The 12392-nt window shown below is 42.7% G+C and overlaps 2 protein-coding genes across 3 annotated transcripts in view; one reads left to right on the top strand and one right to left on the bottom strand.

The window, feature by feature from the left end:
- The first annotated feature begins 945 nt into the window (after nt 1-945).
- On the top strand, nt 946-4770 carry LOC112260888 (zinc finger protein 567). Of its 2 annotated transcripts, XM_042329077.1 has the most exons (5): nt 946-1296; nt 1728-1790; nt 2227-2315; nt 2530-2620; nt 3389-4770. In XM_042329077.1, exons 3-5 carry the CDS (start codon nt 2235-2237, stop codon nt 4579-4581), a joined length of 1365 nt encoding a protein of 454 aa, XP_042185011.1. In that variant the 5' UTR covers nt 946-1296; nt 1728-1790; nt 2227-2234; the 3' UTR covers nt 4582-4770. The 2 variants fall into 2 exon arrangements, with proteins under 2 accessions (XP_042185011.1, XP_024292026.1); XM_024436258.2 differs by lacking the exon at nt 1728-1790.
- Nucleotides 4771-7755: 2985 nt separating this feature from the next.
- LOC112260889 (purine nucleoside phosphorylase) overlaps nt 7756-12392 on the bottom strand; it is an 8672-nt gene continuing 4035 nt past the window's right edge. Inside the window, exons 4-6 of the mRNA XM_042329078.1 lie at nt 10480-10655; nt 10068-10258; nt 7756-9814 (exon numbers count right to left, since the gene is read on the bottom strand). Of these exons, the coding sequence (XP_042185012.1) occupies nt 9597-9814; nt 10068-10258; nt 10480-10655 (585 nt within the window). The 3' untranslated portion in view covers nt 7756-9596. The remainder of the gene's footprint in view (nt 9815-10067; nt 10259-10479; nt 10656-12392) is intronic.

Below are 12392 nucleotides of genomic sequence, written 5' to 3'. Positions count from 1 at the left end.
TTCACAGATACATCCAAGGACCCAGATAGTGGAGCACACAGGAGTAGGCATTTATGTTCTTGAATTTAATGTGCAGATATGTAGAATACTAACAGACGAACTGTCAGTATACTCAGTTGAACAGTTGGCGATAGTAATTACCCTTCAGTGGGTGGAGGATGTTCAACCTGTCAGAATGATATATAGTACGCTCAGATTCTCTGTCTATATTGAATAGTTTATCATCTGGCAAATCTAATAGGAGTGACCTACTATTGGAGGCATTCATGTTATTATGGAGAATTAAGATAGTGGGTGAAGTAGTGAGATTCTACTGGGTCCCAGCCCATTTGGGTGTGGAAGGGAATGAAATTGTAGACCACATAGCCAAATGAGCTTTAAAATGAGTCATAATTTATATGAATGTTCCACTGGGTAAAGGTGAGGCCAAATGTAAGATCAGAGCCTTTTTGTGTGGCAGACAGGATGGGACCCTGAGCCCAAGGGCCGGCATTTATATTCCCTCCAAAGAAAGGTTGGTGGACCGAGATTCAAATGTTAGATTAGGAAGGAAGAGGTGGTATTTGCTCAATGTGTCTAGGACATTATACATTGAACTTGTCTTTACATCTTGTTAGCAAGCATGTGACTGGTTTGTGTCTGGAGAGTATGGTTGATGAAACGATGGAGCATGTGTTGTTATATTGTTGCAAGTATGTTGAAGAGAGGGAAAGATTTAAGAGTAAGGTCATTGAGTTGGATAGGGTTGGGGGGGTTGGAAGGGATTTGTGGCATGGTCTATTATAATCTCTCTCTCTCTCTCTCTCTCTCTCAGAAGTGCTGAGTTATGTTGGAGGATTTAGAAATATGGAACTAATGTTGTAAACCATGATTGTCCACACACTCCAGCACAGTAGGTGGTGGCATGCACCTTTAACATTTGTTTGCTGACAGCCATTATATGATAGAAGAAGATTTTGACTCGGAAGTAGCTAGCTAACGTTAGCTAGGTTTATTTTTTGCAGACATTTAAATTGGCTGATGTAGCTAGCTAGCTTTTAGAATAACATTTACATTAACTCGTTTTTTAAACGACACTCAAAATGTCTAACTGTATCGCCCTTCAGACACAACTAACCTCGATCATGGAGGTTTTAGCCAAATCAGCGGTGGCAGAAATCGCCAAACTTATCGATGACAACTGTGCTGTATTACATTTCGAAATATCTCGGAAGCATAATGAAAATGAAATTTTGCGGAGAAAACTGCTCATGGTGGATAATGAACTGAAGATTGCGCGGATTTCACGACACACCGGTGAGTAATGTACCAAATGTTGTGGTACGCAGAAGTTTTAACGTTACTGTTATGTTCCCTAGTTAACGTTAGCTCCAACGCGCTCAGTCGTACAGGCTAGGCCTCTATTGTTATTTGTAGATAAGGCTATTCTAATACCTAGCTAAGTATTTATGTGGTTGTGTTTATTCAAGGCAAAACATTAGATAGAGAAATATAGATTGTTATTGGGCCGATTTTTAAAATTGGTTTGTTTTGAAATGTAGTTGTCAGGCTACCGTTGCTAGCTCAGGACACCACAGAGCAGACGCTAGATATGGCTCTGGAAACGTACCTCAATCCAGGGATGGAAGATGACGCTGCAATCCTAATTTTCCCATTATCAAAATGTTACGTCGAAAATATTGAAATAGTGCTATTTTCTTTATTAAACTGCCTTTTTGTCGTCCCAGTGTTAGTCTACCTAGGCTATAGCAGCCCATGGATTCCGTGAAAATACGACGCCTAGCGTTGAGGTGAGTAAACTACCTGAAGTGTTGTGGAATCCAATGGGTTGCTTTAGTCTAGCATGAGGTCAAAATAGGGCAGTTTAAGTAAAAACGATCAGTATTTCAGTCTTCTCATTGTATCATTTTGGACAATTAGTAGTGCAGCGCCATCTTCTATCCCTGGATTGAGGAACGTTGATTAGAAAACTCGGCTTGGGAGTCCCATGGGGCGGAGCACAATTTGTTCTTAATTTATCTGACTTACCTAATTAAATAAAGGTTACACACACACACACACAACGTTTTCCAAACCATATCTCGCCGAGCTCCGGACCATACTGGGAAGATGTACTTACAGTGACCATAAATAAGGTCGGAATCTTATGGTTGCCTACCTGTCAAAAAAATACTACTGGAGAGTCCTGGGAGTCTCCTTTATGTCTGTAATAATTTGCTGTTTCAGAGAAATACATGGACAGCTGTGCTTCAGACTGGAGACCCAGTCAGCGAGGAGATGAGGATGCGTTTGGGTCAGCTTTGGGAGAAATTAAGGTCTGTGCTCCATAGACTGATTCTTGTGTAGTTGAATCAGAGATTGGTAGTATCGTATTCCTTTCGGCTCCGAGTAGACCGAAGGGCCTTGACGGTGCATGTCTGTTGAGGCCCTTTGCTCAACTAGTAGAAAACCCATAACCCAATTAAATCTTACAGACTTGAAACCTGACAAATTGACAATGCATACTGTCTAATAGTTTCATTCTTCTAGTTTGCAGAGATAGAAACCCCTTTCATTAAGGTAGAGAGACAGGATGATGGATCATGGAGCAGGGAGCAACACAGAGGACCAAGTGGACAGGGTAACTGAATTCATTGGGCCATTGGACAGGGTAACTGAATTCATTGGGCCATTGGACAGGGCAACTGCATTCAATGGGCCATTGGACACGGCAACTGCATTCAATGGGCCATTGGACACGGCAACTGCATTCAATGGGCCATTGGACACGGCAACTGCATTCAATGGGCCATTGGACAGGGTAACTGAATTCATTGGGCCATTGGACAGGGCAACTGCATTCAATGGGCCATTGGACACAGCAACTGCATTCAATGAGCCATTGGACACAGCAACTGCATTCAGTGAGCCATTGGACAGGGCAACTGCATTCAATGGGCCATTGGACACTGCAACTGCATTCAGTGGGCCATTGGACAGGGCAACTGCATTCAGTGGGCCATTGGACAGGGCAACTGCATTCAGTGGGCAGGGTAACTGCATTCATTGGGTTCATTGGACAGGCCTACTTCCTTTCAAAACACTAGCTCTGTCCCAAATGGTACCCTATTCCCTATATAGTGCACTACTTTTTAACAGGGGCTCGTAAAGCTTGGGTTAAATGGAGTGCACTATGTAGAGAATAGGGTGGGTTTGGGCTACTTTGTTTCCAAACAGTGTTCTACTGGCCATGGTGCTGAACCTTCATTTGATAACATTTGCTTTGCAATTATATATTTTTGGGACATATAAGAAGGGCATGCAATTCTTGACATAATGTAAGTAACTACAAATATATCATTTATTTTGCTTTGCAATTATAACGATTGTCTTTGCACCTTCTATCTAGGAAACACTGCATACGTCAATAATGCCATTCAGAAGCTTCCCATTGGGAATCATCAGGACTTGGAAGAAGAGGAGAATCAGGACCCACTAATTCTCCTGGAAGAGCAGCTGGCAGAAGGCCAAGAGAAGCTTAGTGAGCTGTGCCAGTCTCAGTCTGGGCACTGTGGCGAGGAGGAGACCAGTGTTCTAGAGTTTGTAATAAAGACTGAGAAGGAGGAAGAACATTCTGGATTCAGTCAGGCTGGATGTCAGAGGAGCACAGTAAAGCAGCAGAACCCCGTGAGCTCTGAATTTGTAATGGATGAAAGAGACAGTCAACTGTGGTCGTCTATAGTTCAAGGGAATGATGACATAGTCATAGAGACTGACTTTCCTGATTTCTCTTATGTAGCCGACCAGTATTCAGAGAGTTTTCCAGATCGCTCCGAGGCTCAGCCTCAGCCACAGCCCCTCTCTAGCCCAGTGGAAGGCCCTAGTAAATCAGCCATCTCACCTTTACATAGACCGTGCAATGGATCAATGTACAACAAAGTCTTTCAGAAAGAGAAAGTAAGTGCACCTCAGTCTGTGTCTAGTTCTTTTCAGTGCCGACCGCAGATCAACCATTCACAGCAGCAGACCAGGCAGAGAGATCAGGTGTTCTCCCAGAGGAATAATCACATCCCACCGTCCAGGCCTCAAGACACTGGACACACAGCAGAGCGAAGCTTTGGACTGAGTGACACTGACAGACCAACTGCCTCCCATTTAGGGATTCGATTGAACAATAACACTTTTACACCAGGTGGCCTCAGAAGCTTCTCTATGCCTCATTATAATACGAAAAATCACTGGGGTACAGCCATAACAGAGAAGGTTTTCAGTTGCTCGCAGTGTGGCAAGAGTTTTAGTCGCCTGTCCTATCTCAAGATACATCAGCGAAGTCACACGGGAGAGAGGCCGTTTCGGTGCACCGTCTGCGGGAAGAGTTTTCACTGCTCCTCGCACCTGACTATACACCACCGCATTCACACGGGAGAGAGACCCTATAGCTGTGCCACGTGTGGGAAGAGGTTTACCCAGCAGAGCAGTCTCAAGACCCACCAGAGTGTCCACAGTGGAGAGAGACCATATGGTTGCTCTCAGTGTGGCAAGACTTTCACTCTTCTGCACCATCTGAAGAGGCACAGGATTATTCATGCTGGGTATAGCTGAGTGGGTCATTTATTATTATTATTATTATTAAACCTCTATCCAGGAAGTCCGTAAATATGGTCTGAATTTAAGATAGTTATTCGTTTTACTTTAGAAATGAAAATAGTTCAAGAAAAATTAGAACTTTGATGTTTTATGCTATTTTCAACACTACAGAAACATTTCATGAAATAAAATACACATCGAATAGTTTTGCATCAGGCCTTTTAATAAACTATGAAAATCGGTACTCTCCATAATCAAGTATTCTGGCAAAAAGTTTTATTACCTATTCATGTCATATAACAATGGCTGTGTCCCAAATAGCACCATCTTCTCTATATAGTGCTCTACTTTCGGCCACGTCACATAGACGCACACAATATGCTGTGAAACCAATTAATAATCAGGGAAACCTTTGTAGAGTCTTGACTGCTGTATTGGATTGTGTAATTGTGTAAATCTCTACACACCAGAGGGCAGTGGTACTCAACTTTCAGAACAGAGCAAACTAATAGTCACCCTAGTGCAGTTTTACGACAAGAACTAACGCCCATTTGAAGTTCTCCTTTACTGTAATAGCGAATCACTCATTTCAGCAGAGCAGAGTCAAAGAAAATAGAGAAAACTCTGTGGAGAGGTTGTCCTATTACAGAAATATTGGTGTTATGATGCTTTTCCGATAAGCAAGGGCTTTGCGGATATATGCTGAACAAAAATATAAATGCAACAATTTCAAAGATTTTACTGAGTTACAGTTCATAGAAGGAAATCAGTCTAAATAAATTAATTGGGACTCTAATCTATGGATTTCACATCACTTGGAAGGGGCGCAGTCATGGGTGGGCCTGAGAAGACATAGGCCCACCCAATCAGAATGAGTTTTTGAGGTCCTGGGCTGACGTGGTTACACGTTGTCTGTGGTTGGGAGGCCGGTTGGAAGTACTGCCAAATTCTCTAAAATGACTTTGGAGGTGGCTTGTGATAGAGAAATGAACATTCAGTTCTCTGGCAACAGCTTTTATTTTTTGTTCTGTATATATTTGAAGTTACAGTATGATCTGAAGCTGCTGTTTTAAACATGGCAGAGTAACTTTGCAACAGTTAACTTCATGACTAGCCTGGGTACCAGTCTGTTTAGCTAACGTTCCACTCCTTGTCATATGCCATGGAGTATAAGGAGTGGAATGTTGGCCAAACAGACTGGTACCCAGGCTACGACATGGCTCAATGTTGATGTGGCTATGTGTGTGTGCATAGTTTCACGTCTCTGGGGGGGAACCTTTAGTACACAGCAGATACAGTATAAATGCCATTTACAGAGCAAACAATGGCCTGAGTATTCCTAACCATTTACAAACACTGATGTCACTTCCTGATTACTGTGCCTGCTCCCACCGGAGTAAGGTGAAGATGCCTCGATGCTGATCCAGTTTAGCATTTCCCCCACCAATGGTTAAGGTTAGGATTGGGGAAGGGGAAGTTGATCTTTGAGCTGTACCTAGGGGAAACTTTACCCCAGAGTGCTTCAACTACAGCTTCTAGCCCTGCCAAGGACCAGCAGCTCCAAGCCTGGTAAAGGACCAGCAGCTCCAAGCCTGGTAAAGGACCAGCAGCTCCAAGCCTGGTAAAGGACCAGCAGCTCCAAGCCTGGTAAAGGACCAGCAGCTCCAAGCCTGGTAAAGGACCAGCAGCTCCAAGCCTGGTAAAGGACCAGCAGCTCCAAGCCTGGTAAAGGACCAGCAGCTCCAAGCCTGGTAAAAGACCAGCAGCTCCAAGCCTGGTAAAAGACCAGCAGCTCCAAGCCTGGTAAAAGACCAGCAGCTCCAAGCCTGGTAAAAGACCAGCAGCTCCAAGCCTGGTAAAAGACCAGCAGCTCCAAGCCTGGTAAAAGACCAGCAGCTCCAAGCCTGGTAAAAGACCAGCAGCTCCAAGCCTGGTAAAAGACCAGCAGCTCCAAGCCTGGTAAAAGACCAGCAGCTCCAAGCCTGGTAAAAGACCAGCAGCTCCAAGCCTGGTAAAGGACCAGCAGCTCCAAGCCTGGTAAAAGACCAGCAGCTCCAAGCCTGGTAAAAGACCAGCAGCTCCAAGCCTGGTAAAAGACCAGCAGCTCCAAGCCTGGTAAAAGACCAGCAGCTCCAAGCCTGGTAAAAGACCAGCAGCTCCAAGCCTGGTAAAAGACCAGCAGCTCCAAGCCTGGTAAAAGACCAGCAGCTCCAAGCCTGGTAAAAGACCAGCAGCTCCAAGCCTGGTAAAGGACCAGCAGCTCCAAGCCTGGTAAAGGACCAGCAGCTCCAAGCCTCGTAAAGGACCAGCAGCTCCAAGCCTGGTAAAAGACCAGCAGCTCCAAGCCTCGTAAAGGACCAGCAGCTCCAAGCCTGGTAAAAGACAATCCTGTAGTTGATTCTGACTATTTGTGAAGGTTGCAGAAACGTTTGTCACTTGTGTTGATAAGAAAGAGGAAATGGATGTTTCCTGACTATTGGGGTCAGTAATTGATCTAAAAGTGTCATATAGTTGATACCTCTATTCTGGGCATCACCCCCCAGATTTAGTCTGTGTTCCCCTGCTCTGATGTTGCTGACTCATGCCAGATCTTACAACAGGTATTTTACGTATCCGATAACTACATCGTTTTATAACAATCTGTTGCCTGACTGCATCGTCTGGCGTGCAATGTCTGAGCAGGGAAATGCAACCTTTGTGTTATTCTACAATTAAGGTGATGCTAGTTTTAAAAAGCAACTAGGTTTGGTTGAACTTGATTTAGGTCTTGACAGCACAGTTCTCAGGCGCAGTCATACTTTACACATTAGGCATAAGACAAAAAGGGTTAATTATGATAGGAGGATCTGGGTCACATCCCAAATGACACCCTATTCCCTATACAGTGAACACGTTAAAAGCAGTGCACTATATAGGGAATAGGGTGCCATTTGGGACACAACCCCATGCTCTTAAAGGGATGGGGAGGACAGCTTGTAAAACAGAACCTACTCATGACCTTGTATGGGTATTTATAAGAAAACATTGCGCTGACGTCATGGAAATTGCTGGCTGGAGGTGCAACATGGCATTAAAACATGTTGGGTGAGAAAGTGGTAAAGAGCTTCCTGGATTGACAGTTGTGGTGAGACAACACAGTAATTCTACAGAGACATAGAAAACAAAGTGGCGCTTGAACACCACAGTCTATCAAGTTGACTCCGTTTATTGTGACAGTAAGACTTGAGTGTAGCACCAACAAAATACCCTATATTCACCTTTCAATCCCCATCGATATACACATTCATGAGCATTCTTATAAAGGCAAAGCTAAAACTACCCACCGTTTGGAAGGTAAAATAATCTAGTTTGACCCCTTTTAAGACGTTGACTAAAAAGCATACATTACACGATAAAAAGTGCTTCTATAAATAAGTATTAAAAATATACAGAGAACATAATTGTTAATACACCAACACACTGCTACTTTACAGCACGTTACAGTCAGTGCTCTAAATTCAGACGTCATGGGTAGCACTGGTGCTCCCAACTAAAAAAAATCAGAAGTGCAACGTTTTTTTATAGAGCATATATAGCCTATATTAATTATATTTACCTCTGAAGCACATGTTGTGCCCTAGAAACTAATATGTTATGCTGTAAATACATTGGTTTATTATAAAAAGCTAAAATGTTGATACAAATACTGGTCATGTGGGGAATATAAGGTTTCTACATTATGCAAAAGCACTATTTTCTTATTGAGATGCATTACATTAAATTGTACAGTGTCTCTTTAAGAGCGTCAAGTTTGTGATGTCTACAGGCAAAAGATATGACATTCATGGTTTTGACTAGAAAGGGGTACGGCCATTACCGGAAGTGGCTTTTTCATAGCAGGTTAGTAGAACTTATGCACCAAGTTAGGGGGGGGAATATGCAGCAAGTTAGGATAACTAATGTGGTTGATTACGATACTTAGGTTAAGGGTATAAAATGGCTAGGGTTAGCTCAGATGCTCTCCTAACCTGCTACGTAAAGTTACTCTAGTCACAACCGTCATTCACTCATTGCTATGATCACATAGTTTCTAAACATTGAGAGGCACAACATTGTGATAGTTCCAGGAACGCGTCACAAAGCCGACTCGACAGACCAGACTGGGGTTTGGGAAATCAATGAGTGGAAAATTCTTCCTTAGTCGTTAATTTTCTCGATTTTCAATCTAGATTCGAGCCAATGTTTTAAGTAGCTGAACATGTCATAACCTTGTGAAAGTGACAAACGTACACGTTTTCATTTATATCGAAGGAGTGCCTTTGATTTGACGGAATGCAAATGCAGAGTTCAGTGCAACACGACAGTTCGACCCAATGATGTGTTTCCGCACATGAGTTTAGCTAGCTAACTTTGCCAGGACATCGCATAACTACATGCATGATCTTCTATTGGAGAAGCAGTTTCTAATCATCTTCATACTGAACCTCTTTACTAGAATCACGGATCTCCTGAGAAGCTATCCCTTTACCATTCTCTCTGTGCTCCAAAATTAAAACTGCAGTTCGCACAGCAAAATATTTTGTTGCATTTGCGACCAAATTGGTCGCACTTTAGAGCCCACTATATTATAGGAACACCCTTACGTTTTGGTAATTTACTTCACCTATATCATCTAATTTTAAAATCGACATATTAGTCACACTTGTTAGAAAATGTACAACGTGCAAGTATTTCTGAACTGAACAAAAATAAATATAAAGTTAACACATTAAAATGTCAGTGCACCGGGTCAATTCACCTCAATACAGCTCTATATTTATAAACGTTTAGTGCAGGGCTCATAAATAATAGTACTTTACTCCGAATTGTCATGTTTCCATAACACACATTAAACAATGATTCATGTTGTCAACAAACGGCTACCTTGAAGAATGTTAAAGTACAGAAAAGGAACAGCGTGGCCAGATATCTAGGGGACGTACAATAGGGTGATTACGGAATGCCCCCCTCCCCCCATACACACACGGTGTAACCAGGTTCAGTCAGAGTTATCAGGCGTCGTTATTGTTGTGCTCTATGTGGGTCACCATGTTGGACACCAGTCGCTCTAGCTGCTTTGCCCTCAGCTGGCCTGTCTCCAGGACCTCCTCGTGGTTGGCCTTCTCCTGGCTGTCGTAGTCCATCACAGCCTGGTTGGTGATCAGGGACAGGGCGAACACACGCATCCCACAGTGACGCGCTACAATCACCTCGTGCACCGTACTCATGCCTAGAACAACGAGAAAGAGGAGGACAAAAGCAATGCACCAACTGACAATGTAATTAAAAAGTTGCAGAGTTGCATTCTTCATAATTCTGCATGAAATGCTGCAAGAGCAAACTACAAGAACAATGGAGTGCTTGCAAAAGTATTGTTATGGCAGTGGACGAAGTTTAGAAGTTTAAATTGTTTCTCGAGTAGAAGATGATTGTAATAGTGCTGAGGAGTTGTGATAATTTGGTGTAGCTGCTCCAGGACTCACCCACAGCGTCAGCCCCCAGTCTGTTCATCATACGACACTCAGCGATGGTTTCGAACGAGGGCCCGCCCAGGACGCAGTAAACTCCCTCTCTCAGGAAGTCTGCAAAGCCAAGCTCCGCCCCCACACCTTGTGCCAGCTGCAGAAGTTCCCTGTCGTACGCATCAGACATGGAGGGGAACCGAACCCCAAACCTAGGAGGAGGAGAAGGTGGTAACTTAACCAAATCCGTTTTCAGTCCCTGATAAACCAGTCGTGGAAAAAGGGTAAATGCCCCAAAAACATTACCTAGTAATTACATTTGCTTAATTAAAGTAAAACAGGCATTTTTGGGCGTCGGCACCCTTTTTAATTTGCATTCTGTAATCACTCTATTGTACGTCCTTAACCGTTCCCTATATACATAACCACACACCTCTCATCATTGGGTCCTGCCAGTGGGTTGTTCCCAGCGAAGCCAGGCATGTTGATGTGATCTTTGATGATCATGATGTCCCCAACCTTGTAGTCCTGATTGAGGCCTCCAGCTGCATTGGTCAGGATGACAGTCTCCACACCCAGCAGCTTGAAAATCCGCATGGGCATTGTGACCTGCAACATTTGGCAATTTAAATTGTAATTGTTTATTATTATTACTTTTTTTTTTTTTTTTTTACACATGAAGATTAGCTGACGCCGTGGCATCAACTAATGGGGGATCCTAATAACATTCAAATGCACAACCAGCTATACTGTGAAAGACGATGTGAAAAATAGAGTTCAGGTAAGCCTCTGCACTTCAGCAAACAAAAGAAAGTAAGAGAGGTGCTCAAAAAGAATGAGAGGAATCCAATACTAGGGCTTAAATAACACACAAAAACACTCAGAAAACAGGCAGTGATACATACAGTGCCTTCAGAAAGTATTCATACCCCTTTGACTTATTCAACATTCTTTGACTTATTCAACATTCTTTGACTTATTCAACATTCCTTGACTTATTCAACATTTTGTTGTGATACAGCCTGAATCAAAATGGGTGAAAAAATATGTCCCACCCATCTACACACAATACCCCATAATGACAGAGTGAAGCAATATTTAGCTTTGTTTCTGCACATTTGGTAAATGAAATACAGAAATATCTTATTTACATAAGTATTCACACCTTTGGCAGTGAATACTTTGGCAGTGGCCAAGCACGACTCCCAACACCATCATTAAGTTTGCCGACGACACAACAGTGGTAGGCCTGATCAACGACCACAATGAGACATCCTATAGGGAGGAGGTCAGAGACCTGGCAGTGTGGTGCCAAGACAACAACCTCTCCCTCAACGTGATCAAGACATGGGAGATGATTATGGACTACAGGAAAAGGAGGATCGAGCGCGCCCCCTTTCTCATCGACGGGACTGTAATGGGGCAGGTTGAGAGCTTCAAGAGGTACCGGAGCGCCAAGTCTAGGTCCGAAAGGCTTCTTAACAGCTTCTACCTCCAAGCCAGCAGACTCCTGAACAGCTTATTAAAATGCTACCTGGACAATTTCATTGACCCCACCCCCCATTTTTACGCTGCTACGACTCTCTGTTTATTATCTATGCATAGTCACTTTACCTCTACGTACATGTACATATTACCTCAATTACCTCGACTAACCTGTGCCCACGCACATTGACTCTGTACCAGTACCCCCTGTATATAGCCTCCACATTGACTCTGTACCAGTACCCCCTGTATATAGCCTCACTACTGTTTATTGTTGCTCCTTAATTGTTATTTTTCATTTTTTTAAATATATTTTTTATTTATTATTATTATTATTTTTTACTTCAGTTTATTTTAGTAAATACTTTAACACTTATTTATTAAAACTGCTATGTTGGTTAAGGGCTTGTAGGTAAGCATTTTACTGTAAGGTAAAAGGTTGTATTCGGTGCATGTGACAAATAAAATGTGATTTGATTTGATTACAGCAGTGAGTCTTTCTGGGTAAATCTCTAAGAGCTTTGCACACCTAGATTGTACAATATTTGCACATTATTTTCAAGCCGATTTAAGTCACAACTGTAACTAGGCCACATACATATATATATACATATATATATATATATATATATACAGTGCTCAAAAAAATTAAGGGAACACTTAAACAACACAATGTAACTCCAAGTCAATCATACTTCTGTGAAATCAAACTGTCCACTTAGGAAGCAACACTGATTGACAATACATTTCACATGCTGTTGTGCAAATGGAATAGACAACAGGTGGAAAATATAGGCAATTAGCAAGACACCCCCAATAAAGGAGTGGTTCTGCAGGTGATAACCACAGACCACTTCTCAG

This window comes from Oncorhynchus tshawytscha, linkage group LG10 (genome assembly GCF_018296145.1).
Source record: "Oncorhynchus tshawytscha isolate Ot180627B linkage group LG10, Otsh_v2.0, whole genome shotgun sequence".
Classification (NCBI taxonomy): domain Eukaryota; kingdom Metazoa; phylum Chordata; class Actinopteri; order Salmoniformes; family Salmonidae; genus Oncorhynchus; species Oncorhynchus tshawytscha.
Note: the sequence above shows the minus strand (reverse complement) of the source record. Positions and strands in the feature narration are given on the sequence as shown.